We start from the raw sequence: 27,041 nt of genomic DNA, 5'->3' as shown, positions 1-27,041 counted from the left end.
GGTCAGATATCTAAATCAGAGAAAATCATAGGTTTGGGTGGGTGGCGGGTGGATGATTTATTTTTAACAACTGATTCTGGTGATGTTAGAGCTGATCAGCGCATCTCTAATGTGTGCTTTTCCAAGTCTTCTGAATTCATTTGATTGCTTTAGGCCGTAATTTAAAGGGGTCATGAATCAAGAAATCAAATTTTCCTTGAGCCTTGACATATAACAGGTCATCATACTACAAGAATATCCTGTAAGTTCCAGTACTGAAAACTTCCTTGTTAGTCCAAAAACAACTTTTATTGAAACCAAGCCCAGATTAGGACTCATTGTGGAATGTGCCTCTTTATTACATCATAGATAGACAGGTGAAAGACTGCCTTTGCAGAAGAAGAGCAACACTTCTATATCCTTACCATAGCCCCACACCCTGACACACGCATGACAAGTAAAATATGAATAAAATGCATTATACACTAGTCAGTAAAATTGTTAAGTTCTGACTGAGCAGCAGTCAAACGCTCCAGGCGAGCTCGTAGTTCAGTGCGCCTTTTGCTGACCTCAGAGTCCTCAGACAGGAGCTCGCTCACATTTGCCCCATCCAGTAAACTCAAAATGTCAATAGACAGGATCTGAGCGGTCTCCTTCAGCATGAAAAGGGAGATTATCATGGGTAAATGGTCAGCCATCCGCTGCACCACAATCTGAAAGAAAACAACAAGTTACCAAGTTACTTCCACACACCAAGAGCACTGTGCTGTAAATTTGTTACTGAAAACTAAGAAGATCTACCTCATAATACGCCTCCAGCATATGACTGTACTTCATTTTTTTGTCAAAGACTGGTAACTGGTCCTCTGAAAACCCCTCATTTGTAATTTCACTTAAGATCCTCAAGTAGATGGGATCTTGAGTGTAAATCATGTTTTCCATCTCTAACAGCTCTGAGATCCTCTGCTCTGCTTTCTCTTGCTGACTTGACTGAATGTTGATGATTTTGTCCTTTGGAGTCAAATGAATAAGAAACTTCTTTAGACTGGATTAAAAATGGGCTATTCCACTATATTGCCACTATTCAGGAGCAATATTTACCTTAGTGATGTTTATAAGGACAGAGTAGTTCCTAAAACACTGAATCGCCACTTCAGTCAAATGTGTGGTGATGATGTCTTTAAGGAGAAATAAATCAATAAGATAAACAGTCAATTTACTAAAATTATTTAAGTAATTTAGTTAGTTATCTAATCTTTTGGTTTTATATTGGATGTCCTCAACAATAACCAGAAAGTCTTTAAACACAAAGATGTGTGATGGTACCTTTTATGGTATGAAGTAATTCACTGGCTGGCGCCTCAAGTGTAGCCACATGTTTCTGCAGAATTGTTTCAAACACTTTGTAGTTGCTGAAGCCAAGCAGTTCCCTCCCTCTGTTTCTCTGGCTCAACTCTTTCGCATTTTTAACTTTTTTAGAAACAAAATGGATTTCTTATTTATTTTCATTAGAACTATTAGAAAACAACAGCACATTCAAACTTATAGCATTTTTCTTAAAATTGAAGTTACACTGACAAGGTGTCTTTGTACTGTTAAGATGACCATTCCACTTCTTGAATTCAGCCCGAAGATGGACAAACAAATTCTCCTTAATGATCAACTCTCCTGATGATAAGGACTTGATTTGATCGCTGAATCTTTTTAAGGTCTGTGAGAAAAATAATATTTGTTTCATGAGCCTGTTATGTTACCATTAAATAGCAAAAGCATGCGTAGTCCAAAGACATGAAGGTTAGCTGAATTGGACCGTAAAATTGCCTGAGAGAGAGAGAGAGAGAGAGAGAGAGAGCCCTGTGATGGACTGGCCATCTGTCCAGGGTGCTTTCCCCTGCCAAAGTACAGAAAGCTAAATTGTAATGCTGTTGAGTTATTACTGAGTTCCTATAAATAAAAGGCTTTTAATGACATTAAACTGTGATTAAAAAAAATCTGCCATAAATGCAAAAAGAAAATAGATTATTACTTCTAAGAAATGTTTTATATAAAAAAAAAAAACATGTTAGTGGACCTCAGATAACATTATAAAAAATGTTTTAAAATGCAGGTTATGACCCCAATCAACTATAAATGTGACTTAATATTACAAATTCTTGGCCAATCTTAAGTTTTCTTTTGCAATACCAATAAAATGTGTGTAAAAGGAGAAGAATGAAGCTGCCTGAACTACTAAAAAGGGGCAGAAGCTCCAGCAGTGGGCAGGACCTCATGTACAAACTATCAGAAAATACATACAGTATAGGAAACCCAATCCAACCTGCTCCCAATTAGAGTTCTATTTTGCCCTTATTTTGAAAAATAAAGGAGAAAATCTGAACAAACACAGTGGGGATCCTGTAGCTTGGAGCCCTAATAATTCCCAGAAACAAAAAGAATTGCAGTGATCATCATAAAATGATGATTTGAGACCTTACTTCAGTGAGGAATTGTTTGGCCCCCTTAGGGTCATTTGGTGGTCCACCCTCACACTCTTTGAGGTCATTTTTCACGTCCCACAACAGCTTTGTTGTCTGCTCATTGAGCTGTGGCAGTGATTTCTGACAAAAAAAGGGGTAAAACTCAATTTAGTTATAGTCTCGCAATCCATCCTGCCACAAATTGCAGTTCACTTTTAAACTAAATTCATACTCAGTATGAATAGACATTTTTTAGGTTGAGAAATTTAGAAACATACTTTGATATGATTAACGAGACACTTAGTCAGACTGATGGCAAGACATTTGATAGTTGCTCTATCCTCAGTCAAGAGGCATCTGTAGAAAAAGAGAAGGCACTTTTTGTAAGGTGCATTAATAATGGCATTATTTTAACATTAATAAAATTATTTTTTAGGGATGCATTAGTGGAGGAAAACTTTTGCAAATTCAATTGTCATTCAATTTAATGACAACAAATTAATATTAATAAAACCTTATACTCGAGTACTAAAGGGAGGTCCAAATTCAGCAATTTTGAAATATTAATTTAGAGATATTACCAAAGAGGACAAAGTAACAGAAAACTTAGCATTAGGGAACAAAATTCTATTCTTTTCTATTCTTTTCTATCTTTAACCTGAAATGGTCATGATTTTGGAAGAAATCTCTCTCCATTTGAGCTGCCTCCTCCAGAGGAATTTTCTCATCGATCTGCTTTTGTCCTCTACACTTCACCATGACGTAACCTTTGCGGAGAGGAATCACTTTGTTGTGGACAATGTCCAGAATGTTCTTCTCTGTTCCCTTGTCTATGAGGTCTGGCTTGGTCAAAATGGCTGTGAAAATGAAAAATTGTAATTTTGTAAAATGTGCATTTGCAGACAGAGGTGCTCAAAGATATGTGTTGATATATTAGATGTTGTGTAGACCATCTGTTTAATTACCGAGAGTTCTTCTGCCCTTAGGATCTACTTCTTGGGCCATTTTTAATGCTTCTGTTGTTGCGATGTCAGTGTTACAAGGGACCACTACCAGGTTTATAGTTTCTGGCTTCTTAATAAATTGCATGATCAGACTTTTGGTCTACAAGACATAAAGACAAAGTTTAAAACCTGGATTGATAATAGCTCAAAGTGCAAAATCAGATTATACAGCTCACCTGGTTTCCAATATCCTCTGGTTGTCCTTGTACTGGGACTCGGGCAATTCCAGGTAGATCGATCAGTGTGAGGTCACACACATCTGGTGACATGACCTCTAATGTGATGAGCTCATCACATATTCCTACCCCTTTTCCTGCCAGTTCATTCTGGGCTGTAATACACAAATACTGTATAATTAACAATGTTTAGTATTTAAAAAAAATATACTGTATATATCGCCAAAAGTGCACATGAACTGTAATGACATCCCATTCTTAATCCGTACGGTTTAATATGGAGTTGGCTCACACTTTGCAGCCATAACAGCCTCAACTCTTTCAAGGCTTTCCACAAGGTTTAGGAGTGTGTTTATTAGGGGTGAAATGGTTCTCGGTAAAAAATTGAACCGTACTGTTCTGCACACTCGGCACGCACTTGCACCGTGGTTCATCTCATATCTGATGACGCATATGCATTTAATATATGGTTTGCAGAAAATAAGTAAAACAGACAGACAGACAGGGCTGGGGAGTAACAAAATACATGTAACGACGTATTTAAAATACAAAATTTGAGTAACTGTAATTCGTTACAGTTACATTTTAAATAGATGGTAATCAAATTACAGTTACATTCAAAAAGTATAGATTACCAAAGTGATTAATTTGAATTTTAATGTCATTTATTTCATTTAACAGGCTATTAACGTAAAGCTGTCTGTTAAAAAAAACAAAATACAAAAAAAAAAAAACAATGCGCGCACAGCCTGTTCAGTTAATAGAGTACCTCAGGGATGACATGTTTTTGTAGGCCAACCCGGAAGTTAGCGGCACACAGGTTCCCTCGATCAAAATCCTATTCATTTTTCCCATAGACTTTTGGAAAATTGCAAAAAATAAGCTCTGTTTTTAACAAAGGGTTATGACACTTACACGTTTTGTCTGTCAAGATAATCTTTACAAGTTAACACAACATTTGTACATTTTGAAGCCTACATAAAGTCGTCAGATATAAAAGGCTAACAGTAGGCTATAAACGGACTACAGCACACCATAGTCGTGGATCAACGTCACCACCACCAAGCGTCCTCAAACTGTATTTAAAAAACAACTCTATTTAAAAACATGCTCGCTGATTATGATCTGCGCCGTGTATGAATACTTATCCACTTTTTCATGAGCAATACTGTCCAAATGTCCTGTTTGTCATGATGACGTCTAAAGTCCCTGCCAAAAGAAGTAGTCCATTTTAGCACCTTGTTAGCAACCGCCGTTTTTAAGACACAGTAAATGTTTAAAAAATCACAAGCGGGTTATAACTGGTGTGTTTTATGTCATAGATCAAAACGTGAAAATATTTAGAGGCTTTGTTAACCACAGACCTTATTTCAGGCGATTTAGCAAAAACCCATTCAAAAAACCCATAGACTTTACGGCGTTGGAACCGGAAGCCCTAAAATGCTAACTCGCTTCTGGGTTTTGCCTACAAAAATGCGTCATCCCTGAGGTATTCTATACAGTGGTTCTCAACCTTTTTTCCCAGTGGGCCGCACAATGGTCCAAGTGCAAGTCTCGCGGGCTGCATATAATTTACATATGACATCACCAATGCAAACCAATCAGATTTAAAGTTATTGTATTAGCAGATAATACTATCATTATACCTAGATGTTGCACACAATAAATAACAACTTAAATAACTTACTGACATTAGCTTTACAATAATAATCAGACAGTAATGCTCAATGAACATACACAAACTGTATATACAATCACTTTAAGTTGCTATTTAATTCTGTATGACTGTATGACTCTCTTCAACAGCATCGCAATAGTCACTAAACAATCACACAAACCAAACGCCTTGATTAGCAAATTTTTACTCAGCTCTTTTTATAAACAACATTGAGCGCATTGTAATTACAATCTCTGACAATATCAAGCATTCTGTCATGTCACAATCCCTCGCGCAGCGTCGGATCAGCGAGCGCATGCAGAGTTGGGCTCATTCGAGTCACAGCCGCGCTGATGCTGTTATTTATTACTGATTTAAAATACAAGTACATCAAACAAACGCATCGAATTCACAGTTCAGTCTTTTGAAATTGTAGGTTTTGCTTGTCAAGTTAGTACTTTACTACAGAGCAAACAGGAAGGCTGCCCATCTCGCTCATTAACTGATTCTTCCATTCTTCTTACCTTTACTGCTGATGCTGCGACTCTTCTTGTTTGCATGTGTTCCTTCATTGTATGTTCCACATTTAGTTTTTCTCATCTAATAACAAATTTGACCATTTTGAGCCCTAAATTTACAAAAATAATGGCTACTGTTTGAACTCTTCCAAAGTGCATGCTTGTAAAAGTGTTCGTTAACTGAGTGATTGCGTCATTACTTTGCCTGATGTCTGAAAATAATAAATGCTCACCAAAATGATTTTATATGACAAATAAAGCATTATAGCTCATTTATATTTGTTTAATTCACTTTAAATAAATTTAAAAACAAAAATAAATTGTAATGCTATAATTTATTTTTTAAATTGTGGTCGGCAAGAAAATACGAACCGACGTCACGCCTCGTTGCATGCCGGGGCGGCGCCGCCATTTTGACAGGATCGCCCTCTATTACTCGTACTGAAATTAATATGGATTCTTGCTTACCTTTTGTTTTGTTTCTGCCATTAAGTGGAACGTTAACATTTTTAATGGTTTCGTTTGCAGGCAATAGAAACTATTTTATCGCGTCACATGATCATTTTATTTATTTATTTTTTTTCACTGAAGTTTTGTAGAATTTTATTTACAATGTTGATTTGTTTACCGTGTCGCACGCTGGACGCTCACCACTGCTTCAGCCATCGTATGAATATCCAAATAAATCTATGTGATCAACACTGAGAAAAGTCGATTCATTTATTTGTTGGAAACATTTAAATGGTGCTTAAACGAGCATACTGAGTAGGCCTACAACTGTTGTCATTGTAATCCCCCTTTTCCACGATCACAGATGAGGAGAATCAGAGATTATGGGTCAAATTCAGCGGACAGACGGACACGAACACAATGTATTTTTATATTTATTTTAACAAATGACAACCACACTAAGCAATTTCATACCTTTATAAAACCGTTATGAAGAAAATGTATAAAATGCTTGCATTTTAAGTGATACTTAAAGTTTATATTTTGGTCTCATCCGTTTTTCTGCATGTGCTTTATTTGTAAATAGAGTTTAGTCTCTTTAATATCAGTCTAAGTGCATTAAGCCTTTTCTTGAGAGGACACGAGAGGAAACCGTTTTTATAAACGTGTTGCGTTCATATTTTGGGCTCATTTGCGTATCTCCACGCAGTATGCTTTAATAAATATGTACAGAATTGTTTGTTTGTCACATGAAGGGTTTTTCTTGTTAAGCATTTGAATGTCCCCGTCAAGTTCTGCTAATTCACGAGCGCAGTGAGAGTCAGACTTGCAAAGGTAATGTTAATTATTAAACCAAACGAAATCAAAACGTTCAAAAACACTTAGCAATGCCATTCTTTTATTGAGTGATAAGCAGTGGGTTTAATCAGTGCCATTAATAATAGATTTGCCATCCGGCGTCTTCTCGTCATCTCCTCGACCTGCTTCCCTTGGTGTTTTTACACGTAGAAAAGGCGAAAAAAATGTTTTTCACTGTCTTGTTTTCTCTCAGAACGATGATCTGAGTTACTATCACAATTATCGATGCAGCATTAATGACATACAATAGTGACATTTTTCACAATCATGACAGAAAACAAATTACTGCACTAAACTCAATAACGGAAAGGCTGCGCGATCCTGTCAAGATGGCGAATAAACAAAGAAGTTACCCAGAACTCAATGCGGCGTGACGTCAGATTCGTATTTCGCGGGCCGCATTTACATTGGTGACGGGCCGCGGGTTGAGAACCACTGAGTTAATAGCAATCTGCAGGGTGCAGAAAACAATCGCACGCAAAAAATGGACGGGAAAACGGCATAACTCATTTCTCTAGTGGAAATTCAAAGACAGTTTTACTTGTAAACATGAAAAAGGACGTACAGTAACATCATAGTGCAATGCAAGCTATGTCTACCTGCAACAAAACTTCTAAGGATTCAAAAAAAAAAAAGGATTCAACTTCTAATCTGAAAAAGCATCTTGAGGTAGGCCTAAGCTGTCTTGGTCTTTGAAAATGTTTATTTACTCCTTATTTTCCTATTTACTCGTACATTGAGGTTTGTATGGTTATCATTAGCCTACCGTAGACCCTACGTTTATTTTTGAGAATTTATTAGGTCTTTGAAAAATAACACAAAATCCTCATAGAAATAACATCCACTTAATCATGCGTTAAATAATGTTTTATAAAGCCAATTTCTTGGTGTACTTTACAGACAAACTTTAAATCTTAGTTCCAAATATGGCGCGTACATGAGTTCATGATCAAAATAGAGATGCACTAGTCCACTGGTCATAAACCCAAAGGTTTTTTAGTTTTATTTTGGTCTATCTTTATTCCGGGCTTGCAAATAAACTGCTTTGTAACAATTTCCCAAAGTTTCAGGAAATATTTACTAAGCCTGTAAAAAGTACGTTAACACAGGCACACGCTGAAAACGGACACAAAGAGGAGAACAGACACGCCAGTGGAGAAAATACTGCACCATGCACAAGCTCACTGCTGGCGAAAAATAGGAAGAATAATATAAATATTAAATTGGGGTTGATATGAATGTATCTCTGAAGGGAACTGTCTTCAGAAAAGTTGTGATGGTTTTTCCTCTTATCTCCATAATGCAGCGCTGCTGTGTGTGTATAGAGGTAACCATGGAAACGCTACATCAGTGCTGTTCCATTATTGCCACCTACTGTCAGAGAGTGAATTTGCATCTTCATTCAGTCCGTCTGCTGATTTTGTTTTGTGCAGGTGTCTTACGTAGCATAATTTCACAAAGCTAAAGTCAGACCATGCTGTTTTTGCTGTTAATCTTGAAATTATACAATAATTTAAATGAAAAACAACTGATCATGCTCATTTACATAACACATACATTTACATAACCCCCCCCCCCATCCCCCCTACAAATCGCACCCTGTATATATATATATCTGGCCACTGTATATTTGGCCATCTGCTAACGTCTTCTATCCACTCCACTATAGTAAACGGATCTGGTAGCCGGATACCATTTGATAAAGTCAACTTTTTAAAATAACTTTCTCTGTCTGTGTTGCTTAATCCACTCGCATAGCTTGACACCATAGTTTCGTTGCCAAAATGTGCGCGCATACGTTGCTACGTCATCATTGTGCACAAACAGTAAAAGGGTCTATTAAACAAACAAATAAATTTGCTTTAAAAAAATCAGAATCAGCCAATTTGCTTTTATTGGCCATGAAAAATCAAAATAGGTGCATTACTAATAATAATTATAAAAAAATTAAATAAAGGATTATTTTAAAAATCAAATCGTTTTTTTTTTTTTTTTTCTCGCTGTCTGTTGTTTGTATGGTTAATATTAATGCAGCTATCAGTGCACTAAGGTTAAATATTAGTATAAACATATTTATACTAGGGATAGTTCACACAAAATGATCATATTTTTTTCCAAACCTGTCAAATGTGGTGGTGGAGAGATGCAAAAAACTGTTGAGAAACCATAGGTGAGTCAGCTTTGAATATAGGCCTTCTCTCGAGATTATTATCATTTCATTTTCTTTATAAACATTGTAAATGTTACAAACAAACTTTGTTAACAAAAGAATGTAAACCACTGTGTCAATTCGATTCTATACAACTATAAAACAACTTATATTATTCACAATATTTTATTGTTGTTATTTAATATTTTGTTATCCCTCTGATGCACATCTTTACAAATATAAAAATATAAATTAGGAATGATATATCAACAGGGCTGGAGTGGGACAAAAAAATGGCCCTAGCATTTTTGCTCAGACCGGCCCACCACAATTGGTCGGACACCACCCACCAGTACACCATCCTTGCGGTCCCTGTAAATATGCATACCTACTGTTCCATTCCCCAAAGCCCCTACAAAGCTGAGTAGTAAGTGCAAGTGGACCAGTGTACTCACTCTCTCTTGACTGACTCCCTGGTGATCAAAGGTGGCAGTGGAGTAGGGCCTACACACCAATGGACAGCAAAGATCAGGAAAAAAATTCTTATTTTAAGTGTTTAACTTTGCATTATAATCTTAATTCAAGAAATCTTGTCAAGTGAAATTATCTTGCTGCATTGACAGATAATTTCACTTATTTTGAGTATCTTTTCCCTTAGATTTAGTGTTTTTATCTTGTTTTTAGACACCCCTTTTTTGCAGTGCATATTTTATACTTACTTGCATGGCCCTCTGAACACCCTCAAAAACTATGAACAATGAACCACAATACAGGGAGTGCAGAATTATTAGGCAAGTTGATTTTCTGATCATATTTTTTTCCCAAGCACATTTTACCAATTCCAATCCACATCAATCTTAATAACTACTATTAATATTGTTTTTAATCATTTATAAGTGATATATAATTGTTCATGAAGGCTGGAAATGAAAAATACCTTATATTCAGGTGTGCAGAATTATTAGGCAAGTTTTCTTTTACAGGCAAAATGAGCCAAAAAAGAGATTTAACTCAGACTGAAAAGTCAAAAATTATTAAATACTCATGAGAAGGACGCAATACTAATGCAATACTAGAAATTGCAAAGTTAAAGCATGACCAAGGGACAGCAAAATGCTCATTGGGTCAGCGGGGTCAGACAAAAACAGGTGGAAAAGAAAAGACACATGTTAACTGCAAAATAATTAAGAATTAAGGTGAAGAATTAAGTGTGAAACCATCAGGAACCCTTTAGTCTCCAGCGCCACCATTTTCCAGAACTGCAACCTACCTGGAGTCTCCAGAAGTGCAAGGTCTCAGGATCTCAGAGACTTAGGTTAGCTAAAGAATCCTAAAAAATGACCTGCACTTGATAAGAATCACAAGCTGAAGTGTTATAAAATACATGAAGACTGGGTTTTAATAGGGCTTATAGACAGACAGCTTGAGAATGACTCCTGATGGACCAGCACCACATCCTCTTGTACCACTGTTTGAAGAATTTATCCAGAATCTGGCAGTAAGGTGTTTGAGTTCACTTTTAGTCCATCTCTTATCCTGAAATGTCTGTCTTGCAGAGATGGACTAAAAATGATCTTCCAAAACTTACTGCCAGATTCTGGAAGATAAATTCTTCAAACAGTGGTACAAGAGGATGTGGTGCTGGTCCTTCAGGAGTCACTCTCAAGCTGTCTGTCCATAAGGCCTATAAAAACCCAGTCTTCATGTATTTTATAACACTTCAGCTTGTGATTCTTATCAAGTGCGGGTCATTTTTTAGGATTCTTTAGCTAACCTAAGTCTAGGGGCTTAGGATAGATAGGGGCGTGACCCGAAAAAAACGAAAATCGAGTCAAAATCTCGTTTTTCCGTTTTTTTTAACAAACGAAAAAACGGGAAACGACCGTTTTCTCGTTTCTGCGTATTTCATTTCAAATTGGAAAACAAACTATCAAAACGTACACGGACCAAAGTAGTCTACAGCCTGTTCCTCCCTGTCTCTCTCCTCCACTGCTAACTTAACCTGGCTTGACTAGACATCAGAACAGAGAGAGGAGATTACAATTAATTGGTAGAGTTATTAAAAGTACACTTCGTAAGGATCCATTTTGGTTATATAGTCCTGTATTCTTGAAGAGTAGGATTTCTAGATGGACAATGTGCTCCATGTTATAAAAGCTAGTTAACCCTTATAACGTGGATGTAGAATACTGATAATTCTATAAAGAATTTTTTTTTTCTTTTTTTTTTTCAATGAAACAGACAGCAGAAAAACTATAATTTACAATTACAAATATTCTTTGTTTTAAAGAGCACAAACCCCTCTTAAACACATTTATTAATAGTAAATTAATAATTAATAAATTAGACAACACTGCAAAATCAAGCTGTTATATTTATAAATTTATTGTCCAACATTCCCAATTTTTCTGATGCATGTCCTTAATTTAATTTCATATGTTGGTAATAATTCAGTGTTTATAAGCCTTTGAAGAATTCTAACCAAAACTGACTGGGTTTCTAGAGACCAAAGGTTTTGTGAAAAAAATGGAAGACTTAAACACAAAGTGTGTAAAATAAACCGTTAAAAGGATTTGATGATCACTAGTGATAGTATTTTATTCTGTGTTGTCATCATTCAGGTTGGATTTCAGCTCTAATGTACGTTCCCTTTCAGTCGGTCACGTTCGACGTACGTCAGTAGTGACCGACGAATTGGGATATCGCTAGAGAGCCCTATCAGCTTCGAGTGAACTAAAACAAGCCAATGGAATTGGCGTGCGATATTTGCATAATGCGCACTGCCTCCAACAGGTGTATATAAATAGGAAGCAGATGCAATCGCACTCTGTCTTTCGCTTCGGAGCCAAACATTGGTGTCCTGCTTCAGACTTCACTAAAGTGAAACTAAAAAGTCTAGATTCAGCGTCTTTTTTGTGTTGGCGTCAAGGCACTACAGCGAGGTCGCGAGCTTCCCGAGGAGCCTGAGCTTAAAGCTCTCAACTGCTGTTTTTACAGCAAAAGTGAATTTCCCATTTAAAATGCAGTTTGTTGCGATTTGGGCCGGTTCCTCTTGGTGTGTTCGGGGAGTGGTGTACCCGAACACATCGCGTCACTCCCTGTGTGCTTCAGCACGACAGAGCTGACTCTTCCCTTTCTAAAAGAGCTTCACAGACGAACCCTGACAGTATGTCATTTCGTCTGTGCGTTACTGGGTGCGGTCGTTCCCTGGTCCCAGCTGACAGGCACAATCGCTGCATCACGTGTTTGGGCGTTCAGCACGCTGAAGCAGCTTTTGTAGATAGTTCATGTTCCCACTGCAGGAATATGACTATCGCAGTGCTGAGATCGAGACTCTCCTTCCTGAAATCTCAGGGAGCGGGGGTCCCCTCCCCTATGCCCCATTCGGCCGTTTTTTCCGGCTCCGGTCGGAATGACGGTTCGGCGGTGCATAGGCAGGGTGATCTGAGGATCACGGTTAGGGCTTCCCCGCCGAGCTCCGCTCCTCTGGCCTCTGCCGCCTCATCAGCACTGCAACCCATTGTGCTGCCATCGGTTTCCGCTGGGCCCTCTACGGACTGTCCAGCCGTTTCCTTTGGTGCACCTGATGTCGATCTCAGCATCGGAAGGTGAGCAGGAGTCCTCGGGAGATGAGGATTCGGCTCCGCTGCCTCCCTCTGGGACTGTAGCGCCGCCCAAGTCTGATCCCGAGTTGACGGCTGTGCTTTCCCGGGCGGTCGAGAGCGCCGGGCTCGTGTGGAACCCTCCACCCTGTCCCGGCCCATCTCGGCTGGATGATTGGTACCTCGGAGCGGGCCGCGCTGGTCAAACCTAGCGTCCCGCTCCGATGCCTTTCTTCCCGGAATTCCACGATGAGGTGACCAGATTTTGGCGAACGGCGTATAGCGCTCGTGCCAGGTCTGGACCCTCGTCCGCCTTCACCTCCTTGGACGGCTGAGAGGCTAGGGGATACGATCGGATTCCCCCAGTCGAGCGGTCTGTTGTCCAATGGCCACCGGCTGGTGCGGTGAACCGCGTCTCCCATCCCGGGCCTGTAAATTCTCGTCAGGACTGACAGAGAAAGCTTACAGAGCCTGTGGACAAGCTGCCTCCGCCCTGCATGCCATGGCCCTTTTGCAGGTTTACCAGGCAAAAGCGCTATCGGAAATGCCCCAGGGTGGGCTTGACCAACAGTTGCTTGGGGAGCTGCGTGCTGCCACCGACCTCGCCCTCCGTGCGACGAAGGTGACAGCGCGTTCTGTTGGTCATACGATGTCTACGTTAGTAGTCCAGCAGCGCCACCTCTGGCTGACCCTGGCGGACATGAGGGAAACCGACAAACATCGGTTCCTGGACTCCCCCGTGTCCCCGGTCGGCCTTTTCGGCGATGCGGTGGAGAGCTTCGCCCAACAGTTCTCCGCCGCACAGAAGCAGGCTGAAGCCATCAAACATGTCATGCCCTGGCGGTCCGCTGCTGCCTCCACCCTGCCTCCGGCGGCTCAGCCTCAGCACGCTCGTCGCCGAGGGCGCCCGTCCGCATCGTCCTCCGCCTCTGCTAAGCCGGCAAAGCAGCGGCCTACACCAGCCAAGCAGCAGAGTGCTGGTCGCGGACGTGGTGCCCAGCCTGTCTCAACCAAGCCAGGTGGTAAGCGGTTCGAGGAAGTCTCGATCCTGAGACGGGCAACCTGGAGGGGAAGGGTCCTGCTCTTCGGGAGAGTTTCCCATCATCTCTCCCACCCCTGGAGGAGGGCCGGGGGGAATTTGTGTGTATGTCTGTCCAGCTGCCGCCGCTGGCTCTCCGGAGACCAGCGGTACCCACTTCCTCACAAAAAGAGCAGTTTCCCCAACCTCCAGGTCACAAGAGGGCACGCCTGTCAGCATGTGAGGCCCCGCCTTGCCGCTTGCAGCCCCCTCTCACTTCGCCAGCAGGTGGCAGTGTGATGGTGCAGGCCGCGCCCCGTGCGCCGTCTCCCATACGCACTGCTGCCTCGCAGAGTCTGACCACACTCCGGGCCGCTCCCATGCCGTCCGAGTCGGGTCCCCATACTCTGCCTCGCTGCCCCACCCCCCGTGCGTCTGTGGTGCCTTTGGTCCCGTTGGCTCGGTGTCTGGAAGCGTGGACTGCGCTTCCCAGCCCATCCCGCTGGCTCATTCGCACCATCAGACTCGGCTATGCAATTCAGTTCGCCCGGCGTCCCCCGGTTTTCAGGGGTGTCCACTTCACTCAGGTGTCGTTGGACAATGCACCTGTTCTCCGGGCAGAGATTGCTGTCCTCCTGGTGAAGGATGCAATCGAGCCGGTCCCTCCAGCCGAGATGAGGTCGGGGTTTTACAGCCCCTACTTCATTGTACCGAAAAAGGGCGGTGGGTACCTTCACAAGTTGCCATTCAAGATGCTCACGCAGAAGCGCATTTTCGAATGCGTCCGTCCCCAGGATTGGTTTGCAGCGATCGACCTGAAGACCCTCGCCACAGACCCTTCCTACGGTTTGCGTTCGAGAGTCGAGCATATCAGTACAAAGTCCTACCCTTCGGGCTGACCCTGTCACCCCGCGTCTTCACGAAGGTTGCGAAGGTGGCCATTGTTCCCCTCAAGGAACAAGGCGTTCGTATTCTCAACTATCTCGACAACTGGTTGATCCTGGCCAGCTCGCGAGATCAGTTGTGCGAACACAGGGACATGGTTCTAGCTCACCTCAGCCGGTTGGGTCTTCGGGTCAACTGGGACAAGAGCAAATTCACTCCCGGGCAGAGGATCTCTTATCTCCGTCTCGAGCTAGACTCGGTCGCCCGGACTGCGCGCCTCACCGAGGAGCGCGTCCAGTCGGTGTTGACCTGCCTGAGTACGCTCAAGTGCAGGACAGCGGCCCCACTGAAACTTTATCAGAGGCTCCTGGGGCATATGGAATCTGCAGCCGCGGTCACGCCGCTCGGATTGCTCCATATGAGGCCGCTTCAACACTGGCTTCGCGGCCGGGTCCCGAGATGGGCGTGGCAGCGCGGTACGCTCAGTGTCCCCGTGACACCGAGCTGCCGTCGCACCCTCATCCGGTGGGTGAGGGTGTCACACGCCAATTCCATTGGCTTGTTTTAGTTCACTCGAAGCTGATAGGGCTCTCTAGAGATATCCCAATTCGTCGGTCACTACTGACGTACGTCTCCGTTCCCTCCTTCAGGGAACGAGGGTTACATACGTAACCGAGACGTTTTGTTTTAACAAAGCAGCTGATATTGCCATAGAATCTAGTGGACTGACGACTCGCTTTCACCCCAAAATGGCGGAAACGCAGGGCTGCTGCTGAGCGCCGGTGTTGCAATGGAACGTTCTATTGACTGTCGCTTCTTGTTAGTGTATATTCTTTGACCACACCCTCCTCATTATGGACAAAGAAATGTAAAAATACATAAATGTAAAAAAAAGAAATGTAGAAATAAACAAATATAGAAATTGAATAAATGTGGAAATTAACAAATATGGAATTCATAAATAAATAAATGTGAAAATAAATAAACATTTAAATGAATAAATGTATAAATAAATAAAAGAAAAAATAAATAATTGTGGAAAAAATAAATATATACATAAGGAAATAAATGTATAAATAATTATTTTGTTTTTTGCTTTTCTATATATATATTTATATATTTCTTTTTGCTTTTTACATTTCTTTGTATATTTATTTATGTATTTATTTATTTTTAATTTCGGCAGACTTGGCATTCCATAGTATAGAGACATCGGGAGAAAAGCTATGTCATGGAAACAAGAGCTGCTCTTTCTTCTTCTTCTTCTTTTTATTATTAGGAGTGCAAAACATACAACATATGGTGAACACAAAACACAAAAACAACAATAAAACAACAATGATAGTAACAGCAATGAAAACTAAGCAGAAATGACAAATGGGTAATAGTAGAAGTATTTAAGAAGTAATAGTATGTATAATAATAATGATAATAATATTTTGTGATTACGCCAACAGTAATATCAATAATAATAATAACAGTAATAACAGTAATAATAATAACAATAGTAATACTAAAGATGGTGATGATGATGATAATAATTTGTGTTGATGGCAATAGTAATATCAATAATAATAATAATAATAACAAAAATAATAATAATAATATCAATAATGATACTAATACTAAAGATGGTGATAATATTTTGTGATGACGGCAACAGTAATATCAGTAATAATAATAAAACAAGTAATAATATCAATAGTAATACTAATGATGGTGATGATAATATTTTGTGTTGACGGGAATAGTACTATCGATAATAATATAATAACGTTAATAACAATAATAATCATAATAATAATAATAACAATAGTAATACTAAAGATGGTGATGATGATAATATTTTGTGATGAAGGCAACAGTAATATCAATAATAATAACAGTGATAATTGTAATAATAATGATGATAAAATAAAAATAGTAATAATAGTAATGTAATAATTCTTTCTTCTTCTTACAAGCAATGCTTTTGCTCGCTTCTTAGCACATACTTTGCTGCTGACCGAAAGGTGGAACGAGAATCAAATGACTAGACGTAAAGAAATCCCGCTACAAGTTTGGAAAACTCTGCCTACTGTGCTCTGACCAGCGTAGCCCAAATCGCTTTGTACCTGAAGGGCTGCACTGAATCCATCAGCAAGCGCAGCGCATACCGTGTCCTGTGTGAAAGCCCCATAAGGAAGAAGTGCAGATGATCTGTACACAGACAAGTAAGTTGGAGTTCTGCGATCTTCATTTGAGTTTTTCTAATTAAATTAAAGTGTCATTCAGTTGGTCTATATTACGCTGCTTGTTTAATGTTTAAAATTAATGTTGGTAACTGTAGCTTGACTAAAAGTAACGACTAAAACTTGACAAAAATGCAATTACTTTTCGACGTCTAAAACTAAACTATATACGTCTGATGGTAAAGACTAAGACTAATTCAAAAATGGCTGCAAAAATTAACACTGCTGAAGCATTAAGTGTTCCTTTCACTGGAACTAAGGGGCCAAGCCCAACCCCTGAAAAACAACCCCACACCATAATCCCCCTCCACCAAACATTACACTTGGCACAATGCAGTCAGGCAAGTACCGTTCTCCTGGCAACTGGACACGTCCATCGGATTGCCAGACAGAGAAGCGTGATTCGTCACTCCAGAGGACACGTCTCCACTGCTCTAGAGTCCAGTGGTGGCATGCTTTACACCACTGCATCTGACACTTTGCATTGCACTTGGTGATTTAAGGCTTGAATGCAGCTGCTCTCTACGCAGAAGTTCTCTACGCACTGTTCTTGTGTTTTTACATGACCTACCACTTTGTGGCTGAGTTGCTGTTGTTCCCAGTTGCTTCCAGTTTGTTATAATACCACTAAAGGTTGACCGTGGATTATTTAGTAGTAAGGAAATTGGTAACACTTTAGAATACTACAGCCACCCAAAGGCCATCTCCGCAGGCCATCTCCGCAGTGTCAGCTTGGGTGCTGAAGATAGTAAATGAGGTTATGTACTCCAATTTGCTCAATGGGCCCCGTTATTCAAGGCCGTGGTCCAAACCTCTGTGGAAAGCAAGGACGCGCACATCATGCATTCCGAGGTAAACACCATGCTGGCGAAAGGAGCCATAAAGGTGGTTCCCCCAGCACTAAGCGAGTCAGGTTTTTACAGCAGGTACTTCCTCGTTCCCAAAAAAGATGGATCTTTTCTGAACATCTGAACAGGGCCCTGATAAAGCGCTCATTCAGAATGATCACTTTGAAGCAGATCTTCCCGCAAGTATTCCCGGGAGACTGGTTCTTTAACCTGGATCAGAAAGACGCTTATTTTCACATCCAGATAGGCCCCCATCACAAGCAATTCTTGAGATTCGCTTTCAAAGGGGTGGCATATCAATACACGGTCCTTACATTCGGGCTATCTCTGGCTCCCCGCATTTTTACGAAGTGCATGGATACGGCTCTCTCCCTTCTGAGACAGATGGGTGTGTGCATACTGAACTACCTCAAATACCCCTTTTCCACCAAGGCTGTTTGAGTGCTGGTTCGGAGCCAGAGCCTAGTTTCAAATCAGTTCTTTGTCTTTCGACACACAAAGCACCAGCTCCGAACCAGGAAAAGTGGTTCGTAAGTAGCACCAAAACGTAGCTGGGCTATAAGTAAGAACCGCTTGCGTCAGGGGCTGGGGACGGGGTTACCGTGACCAAGAAGACAACTGTGACCGCCATTTTTGAAATAGCAGCTAATCGAGCTAATAGTAGCTCGATTGTAATCTCCGTCTTTATACAAATTACGCCGAGCCGTGTTTGGATGCCCTTGTAGGTTCGCAAAGCCATGAGCATCAACAGTAGTGAAACATCCGTGATTGTTGATAGAAGGCTTGTTCGAGATGCATCGGAGCAGCGCGGACCGATTCGGCGGGTGCTGCGGATCCGCGGGAGCGTTTGTAGAGCATACGACTCCTTGTGCTTTTGGATCGTTCTCGCGGAGCTTTGATGTCATGCGCGATCTCTATGCGAGAAGCCGATGCATCTCAAACGAGCCTGGTGTGTTTGTGTTTGGCGCTGCAGCGCTAGCTTTGCTGTGAAATATGAGACATTTGCAGTGACGTAAGACCTGGCTCTGTGCTGCTCTCTGGCCCGTGGAAAGGCAAACCGGTTCTTAGAAGGCTCGTCAGTTGAACCAACTCCGAACTGGCACTAGCACTAGCTCTGAAGTAGCACCCGGTTCGTGCTGGTGGAAAGGGGTAAAAGACTGGCTCGTTCTGGCCCAGTTGGAGGCAGAGCTAATATCTCAGAGATCCACCATCCTCAACCACTTGGAGTGCTTGGGGCTCAGGGTCAATTATCTCCCAGCTCATTATCTCCCAGCCAACATGTCTTGGGATAATTTTTGTTCCTGGGAATAATTTTAGACTCAACCCAAATGAGGGCTGTGGTCACTAAAGAGCGATCTCTGGCCATTCAGTAGCTTGTGAAAACCTTCACGCCGGGGCTTCTCTGCCGCTCAGAGCTTTTCAGAAGATGCTAGGTCTAATAAATTCGGCATAACCGGCTCTGCAGCTGGGCTTGCTTCGTATGCGCACGCTGCAGTTCTGGCTGAAACCATGGGTCCCCATTCCAAGCCTGGCAACATGGTCGTTGCTCGCTCAGGGTGAACCAGGCCTGAGTCGCAACCCTGGCCCCTTGGACGAATCCCTGCTGGTTCATTTTCAGTTGCATGGCAATTGGGATGATGGACAAGAGGAAGGTTGTCTTCACAGATGCCTCCAAGATGGGTTGGGGAGCTCTGTGCGACAACCATCCGGCCTTTGGCGCTTGGAACGGCCCAGAAAACGAGCTTCATATCAACTGTCTGGAAATTATGGCAGTATATCGAGCTCTCCCAGCATTTCTTGGTCAGGTCGGACAGCATGATGGTGGTGTCCTTCATAAATCACCAGAGTGGGCTCTCTTCACTCTAGCGAAAACCATCTTAGAGTGGGCCCAGTGCAACCTGCTCTCACTGAGTACAGGGCATACTGAACACAGGGGCAGACATGTTGTCCCGGAGCAACCTTCCCTCAGAGGAAAGGTCACTCCGCCCCCACCGCAGAGTTACACTGCGTAAATGAATAAAGGCCCGCCGCAGAGTTACACTGCGTAATTGAATAAAGGCTTCAGAAATCAGAGAAAAAAGAGTTTTTGCCATATGCATCTTGTCTTATGTATAATAAGACATACAACGCAGTACTCGTTCTGTATCTAAGGGAACCAAGGTTACGTTAGTAACCGAGTACGTTTTTGTACAGTTTTGTACAGTAATTCCTTCTGATGTATTTGTTAACACTTAATTAATAGTGGGTTACCATGATCTTTACTTTAGAATGCTGATCCAAATACACTGAACAAAATTATAAGCGCAACACTTTTGTTTTTGCCCCCATTTTTCATGAGCTGAAATTGAAAGATCTAAGACTTTTTCTATGTACACAAAAGGCCTATTTCACTCAAATATTGTTCACAAATCTGTGTTAGGGAGCACTTCTTCTTTGCCGAGATAATCCATCCACCTCACAGGTGTGGCATATCAAGATGCTGATTAGACATCATGATTATTGCACAGGTGTGCCTTATACACAGAATAGAAAAAGTCTTAGATCTTTGAGTTCAGCTCATGAAAAATGCAGGCAAAAAAGAAAGTGTTGCGTTTAGAATTTTGTTCAGTGTAATTCGTAGTTCCTTTACAATTATGTAGTAACTCTTGAGTTATTACTATCCAATACCTCAAAAGTTTACAATGACTCCAGTAGTTACTAGAGTGTTAATAATGCATTACTCATTTGTTCCTGTGTAGTTATTCATTAATGAAGGATTAGTATTCTAAAGTGAAAATGTCACGCTTGAATTCACTGAGCTCCTGAGAGCAACCCATTCTTTCACAAATGTTTGTAGAAGCATATATATATATATATATATATATATATATATATATATATATATATATATATATATATATATATATATATATATATATATACATATGTATGTGTGTGTGTGTGTGTGTGTCCTTAAATGCAGCGTGAATTATGACACAGATTTGTCTTAGAGGCTGTTGTAACTAAAAATGTATACCACTTTTTGAGCACAACCAACACTAATTTGGGATGATTAAATTAGATGTAAATTATGTAAATCAAATGAACAATGTTTCAGTACTTAAACATTTAAATATGCATTTATGTACATTTTTTGCCTTAAAAACACATATTGTACTTTAGAAACAGTAAGCTAAATGTTAGACACAAAGATGATAGACCTGTTGATTTTAATTAAAGATGTTTCATCCAATACTGAAAAATATAAATAATAATATTAATATTTATTAGTTAATAGCTATTATAAATATTGTGAACTGTGTAGATTTGTGCTTATTCATAACACTTAACAAAATGCAGTTTTACTAACCTTCTGTAACATGTTGTTCAACTTTTGAAGGATCTTCAAATTCAAATTTCCTCTCATTTGTTGAATGTTCTTTAGGACCTGCAACATGTTTTAAATTCAGTTGTAAGATTAAACCATCAAGTTAAGAAAACAAAAGAGTTTTTCTAATCTTGTGCAACTAAAGATTAATCCACAAAATCAGTTTTCTTCTTACGGTAAGTTAAAACCGCTTTCCAGCTGACTCCACTTGTTACCTTCTTCAGCCTCAGCTCTAATGGACATCTGGTGACAATTCCTACAGAAAACAGTTTAGTTAACAATCAGAAGAAAACTAACAGTGGAAAATTGTGCAGGTCTGATTAAAGAAAATGAGCAATCAGTTTGAATAGTCAAGAGGTTACGTTTTGATTAACATAATTATGACTTCATATCTCATTATAATAAACTTTCTTGTAATAATAACTTTACATTTATAACAATCTGAAAATTTGTAGTAATAATGACTTGTAACTCATTATAATAATGAGAAACTTTCTCGTAGTTATTACTGCGCAAAGCAACAGACTAGGTGGACATGATGTTGACACATCAGTGACATGCACTGGTCAAAGCTGGTCAAATGCGAAAACAGAAAACATGACACCCCTTGCGGAAAATAAGTATACTTAAAGCTAATTTTAATAAGTATACTTAAGTAAAGTTCAATTGTATTTAAGTATATATTTTTTAATATGTATACATACTAATATCAATGTACTAGAAGTATACTTGTAAGTGTACAGTTTCAATTCTACTTGGGCCTAAATTTGACCCACATTTTAGTGTATAAAAGTATACTTTAAGGGCCAGATTTACTAAACAAATGCGGTGATGGGAGTGGCAGGTTTTGTGCACAATCTACTGCTGACGCGCAAATTAAAGATCACAGACACAGTCAAATGGGTCAATGAGTCTGGGCTGAAGTGGGCTCAGGGGCTGAAGCAGAGTCTGGAGCTGGCTTAGGGCTGGAGTGGAGTCTGGAGCTGGCTCGGGGTACTGGAGAGGAGTCTGGAGCTCACTCTGGGACTGAAGCGGAGTCTAGAGCTGACTCTGGGACTGGAGCGGAGTCTGGAGCTGACTCGGGGACTGGAGCAGAGTCTGGAGCTGACTCAGGGACTGGAGCGGAGTCTGGAGCTGACTCGGGGACTGGAATGGAGTCTGAAACTGACTTGAGGACTGGAGCGCAGTCTGGAGCTAACTCGAGAACAGGAGCCATGTCTGTGCCCCAGGACATCCCTTCATACTCCACTAACAGGCCTATAGGCACAAGTGAAGTGGCCAACTTGACTGAGGGTTCAGGCGTGGCGGTGGCCATCTTGACTGAGGGTTCAGCCGTGGTGGTGGCCATCTTGCGACAAGGCTCTGGGGTGGTGCCCATCTTGCGATGAGGCTCTGGGATGGTGGCCATCTTTATCGCTTTATCGTCCAGTCAGTGTTGAACTGTCTGAGTACGCTCAAGAGCAGGACAGCAGCCCCACTGAAACTTTTTCAGAGGCTCCTGGGGCATATGGCAGTCACACCGCTCGGATTGCTTCATATGAGGCCGCTTCAACACTGGCTTCACGGCCGTGTCTCGAAATGGGTGTGGCTGCGCTGTATGTTCCGTACACACGGTATGTTTTGGCACACAGCTTGCCCCAGGGCCTACACAAATATGCATTTCCCCCAGTGAGCCTTCTCGCACAGCTCCTGTGCAAAGTCAGGGAGGACGAGGAGCAGGTCTTGCTAGTGGCTCACGACAGCACCTCCTTGGCCCATTCCTCTGAGGAAGGACCTTCTGACTCAGAGACGGGGCACCCTCTGGCACCTGCGTCCCGATCTGTGGAAACTTCATGTGTGATCCCTGGATGGGACGCGGAGGTTCTAAGTGATCTCCCCCAGTCGGTTGTAGACACTATCACTTCCGCTGGAGATCCTTCCACAAGGAACCTTTATGCGTTGAAGTGGAACCTGTTCCGCTCACCGAGAGGACCCCAAATCATGTTCGGTGAGGTCTGTGCTTTCCTTCCTGCAAGAGGGCTTAGAGCGAAGGCTGTCTCCCTCCACCCTCAAGGTGTATGTTGCCGCTATTGCCGCACATCATGATGCAGTTGAAGGTAAGTTGTTGGGGAAGCACCACCTGATCGTCAAGTTCCTGAGGGGGGCGAGAAGACTGAATCTGCCTCGCCCTTCCTCTATACCCTCTTGGGATCTCTCCCTGGTACTTACATCTCTCCGGGGTCATCCCTTAGAGCCTTTGCAGTCAGCTGAGTTAAAAGTACTGTCCCTTAAGACCGTCCTCCTGGTTGCATTGGCCTCGGTAAAGAGGATAGGGGACCTGCATGAATTTTCGGTCGACAAATCGTGCCTGGAATTCATGCCTGGACTCTCACGTTATCCTGAGACCTCGGCCTGGATATGTGCCCAAGGTTCCTACCACTCCCTTCAGAGATCAGGTAGTGAACCTGCAAGCGCTGCCTTCGGAGGAGGCAGACCCAGCCCTGGCTTTGCTCTGTCCCATCCGCGCTCTGCGCCTGTTCGTGGATAGAATGCGAAGCTTTAGGACCTCAGATCAACTCTTTGTCTGCCAGCAGAAGGGAAAGGCTGTCTCCAAGCAGAGGCCCACTGGATAGTGTGGACGCCATCGCCTTGGCTTATCAGTCCCAAGGCGTGCCTTGCCTGCTCAGGTTACTCCACTAGGGGAGTTGCCTGTAGAGCTTCGGGCTGGGCGACACCCAAAACGTTCGCTAGATTCTATAGCCTTCGTGTGGAACCAGTATCTTCCTGTGTACTCGCTTCCAGTAGCCAGTAAACGCGAAGAAACCTTTCTAGTTTCGGCTTGCAATGCCACTCCCACCCCCTGGGCCGGATACCTGCATCCATTACTCTAGTAGAGTTCCCCGCTTGGCGAACCCTGTCGAGTTCCTCTGCCTCCCCTTGTGGCTCAGACATTGCGGAGTGTCTGATGCCAGGCCAAACGTCCGTCACCGACGTTGATGTTTGGCTGGGTGCCATATGTCTTGACCCCTCCATGTGAGTGGTCCCATATGTGTACTGTCCACGGACAAACTCCCCATGGTGAGCCCGTGTCTTTCTCTTAACAGAGCCAGCTCTGCTGTCACCTGTCAGATGAGTTTTCCCCTTATATCTAGGCTGGAGCCATCCCAGGAACTCAATATTCGTACTGCCCACAGCCAGTCCATATGTGTATTTCCACGTAAATTCCTCCTCTGCAGGGTAGGTTGTGGCCTCCGCAGTGTCCCCTATGGGTTCGCTTCCCCAGTGTTGTCTAAGTCTTACTGTAGTGGATCTTGCGGAACAGCAGTAGACTGCCTCAGTTTAAGCCGCCCCCCCCAGGTGCGCCGGGTGGCTGGAGCTTACGCTAGCCGCTGGAAGGGGTCAGTAACTACGGCGTTTTATTTGGGATCTCAATTCATTGTTCACTACTGACGTACGTTGAACGTGACCGACTGAAAGGGAACGTCTCGGTTACGTATGTAACCCTTGTTCCCTGAAGGAGGGAACGGGGACGTACATCCCATCACCACATTTCCTGTGCCCTCGCTGTAGTGCAGACTTAAGGTTGTCTCCTCAGCAAAAAACAGAGTGCATCTGCTTCCCTATTTATACCACCTGGTGGGGCGCATTATGCAACAATCGCTTTAGGTAGATCTAAAGAAAAAATACATTTCAGAACCGCAGCCACAGAACGGAAGTGAGGGGCAGGGCTTAACAGTCATATTTGCGCTACCCATACATGTCATTTTCTTTTGTTAAATATTAGTTGTTTTTACGTGGATTTTGATCGGATCAATGTCTAGAAAGCTAATCCCGTCCAAATGTCTGTGATTGCTGATATTGTATTATCCCAACACTTCTTCTCATTTGTTTTTGACTAATCTCACCTACACTTGCATTTTAATATCAGTATGAAGTAAGACACATGTCTAGATTTCTCTGTTCATTTACAGTACATGGATTTATTATAACCTATTAGTTAATTCTATAACCTTGTGTGAAGTTTACTTAAATATTTTTTATAATGAATTAAAATGATATAAAAAATAAGTCATTAAAACCAGTCCTCACCGCTTCCCCTTGGTAATGCAACTCCAGAAAGTGCTTCCAACACAGAGCTTTTTCCAGAACTCTGGTCTCCGATCACTACAATAGTCGGTAATGCCAGGTCCTTCTCCACACCAACTGACCGCAGAGTGTCAATCAGATCAATGTATGGACGAATAGTCTGCTCAAAATGACTGTGAACCTCTCCCTTCATTTCCCGCTTTTCCTGCCTTTTCTGCCTTTCCTGCCTTTCCTGCCTTTAAAGATAAAAAAATTACATTTTATTTCTAAAACACTGATTACACTAACCGCAATGTAAAAACAGTAATCAAACTTCTTGGTTTCCCAAAAGCATTGTTAGCCAACTAACATCACAAGTTCTGTCATTACTAACATAGTTCAACAATTTGGTGTTTCCCGAAATTACAATACATGAATTGCACTTACTAAAAAACAGTAAAATGCTGCAAATCTTTTTTTCTTACACTTGAAAGGTGATTTATACCTTTACAAAGCTTTTTTTGTGGATGTAAATTTAATTTACACTTGCAACATTATGTACACCTTCACAAATTTTACCCTGCGCATACAAATCTTTTTGGCATAATTTGACCTTCATACAGTTTGTTATTCCACACTGTTTCAGTTTTCTTTTTTTTATTAATATTAAGGTTTTTTTTTATTAATATTAAAGAATCTAATTTAGGTAATGCGTTCATCTTATCATCTGCCTTTTGTCATATCTTATATAAGCACAAAACTTTGCTTGGACAGGAAAGTTTTATGATAAAATTAATACATAAAAGAAAGTGCACTTGTTACGAACACAAATTAAGCATGAAAAAAATATTTATCATTATATATCATAATTTTATTTATCATTGATTAAACCACAAAGCTGCCACGGTGATATGTATACTTACAATTACAATTGTTGTTATTATTAATTATTTCAAAGTAAGGTGTACAATAAAAGTATGTACTTAACAGCTCCAGCTCTCTGACACCCGATGTATGCATCAGTGTTTGAATTTGCTTATTTCCATTTTATTTGCTTCTTCCTAATAGTACACTTAACTGCACTGCATTAATAAAGTTGACTTGTCTTGTAAATAAATGTACTTTTCTATTTTTGTTAATCCAGAGCTTATAACATGACATAAGCCAGGCTTCTAAAACCATAGAAATATTTATTTCCAAATAAATTAACAACATATTGACTATTTCAATTTCAATAGTATAATAATAATATAAATAGAATTTATACCAACCTTTCATCCTGAGAACTATCGTACTGAGAACTATCACTATTTTCATCATCATAAGTGGACATTTTCTGGAAAATAAAAAGAGAAAAAAATTCTAGTTCTAAGAATATTTGATAATGTCCTTCCTTTTGGATGCCTCTTATACAATTCAGGTTTTACCCAAACAGTGTGTTTGTAGTGATACTGATGAGAAATAATAATTTAAAAAAAGTTTGTCCGACTGTATTTAAAGTGTGTCACACCCATTATGTAAATTCCAGTAGACACAGATTGAACAAGTCAGACAGGTTGGCTCTTGTTAATGGTTCCATATCAGTCTTGGTATCAGGCCTGATAACAAGCTCATGTGGGGAGACCGGGGATGGTTGTAACACTTTTTGCTTCAGCACCTATAACTTGCTGAAATTTTTTAGCTTGAGTTCTCAAACTATTATACAAAGTACCCACATTTGTTTACTACAAATGGAACCAATTCAACCCTCTACAAGAATATCCTGAATTTGTTGGATTATGCAGATTCCATGCACTCTC

The 27,041-nt window shown here is 41.2% G+C and overlaps 1 protein-coding gene across 1 annotated transcript; it reads right to left on the bottom strand.

Moving 5' to 3' along the window:
• Positions 1–266: 266 nt before the first annotated feature.
• Positions 267–26,716, bottom strand: LOC125247070 (interferon-induced GTP-binding protein Mx-like). Its single transcript, XM_048158240.1, has 14 exons — positions 26,514–26,716; positions 25,267–25,499; positions 21,374–21,454; positions 21,181–21,258; positions 3,616–3,770; positions 3,401–3,539; positions 3,094–3,292; positions 2,714–2,792; positions 2,454–2,576; positions 1,558–1,690; positions 1,306–1,449; positions 1,081–1,157; positions 781–990; positions 267–692 (listed from the first exon to the last, which is right to left on the bottom strand). Exons 1-14 carry the CDS (start codon positions 26,573–26,575, stop codon positions 465–467), a joined length of 1,941 nt encoding a protein of 646 aa, XP_048014197.1. The 5' UTR covers positions 26,576–26,716; the 3' UTR covers positions 267–464.
• Positions 26,717–27,041: the final 325 nt, after the last annotated feature.

The sequence above is a fragment of the Megalobrama amblycephala genome, linkage group LG15 (genome assembly GCF_018812025.1).
Source record: "Megalobrama amblycephala isolate DHTTF-2021 linkage group LG15, ASM1881202v1, whole genome shotgun sequence".
NCBI lineage: Eukaryota > Metazoa > Chordata > Actinopteri > Cypriniformes > Xenocyprididae > Megalobrama > Megalobrama amblycephala.
Note: the sequence above shows the minus strand (reverse complement) of the source record. Positions and strands in the feature narration are given on the sequence as shown.

Excerpts from the sequence above, each read along its gene's own strand:
- LOC125247070 (XM_048158240.1), bottom strand. The coding sequence starts at position 26,575 with ATGTCCACTTATGATGATGAAAATAGTGATAGTTCTCAGTACGATAGT. Across the intron at positions 25,500-26,513 it reads GATAGTTCTCAGGATGAAAG|GCAGGAAAGGCAGGAAAGGC; the intron begins GTTGGTATAAAT and ends TTATCTTTAAAG. Across the intron at positions 1,158-1,305 it reads ATTACTTCATACCATAAAAG|ACATCATCACCACACATTTG; the intron begins GTACCATCACAC and ends TTCTCCTTAAAG.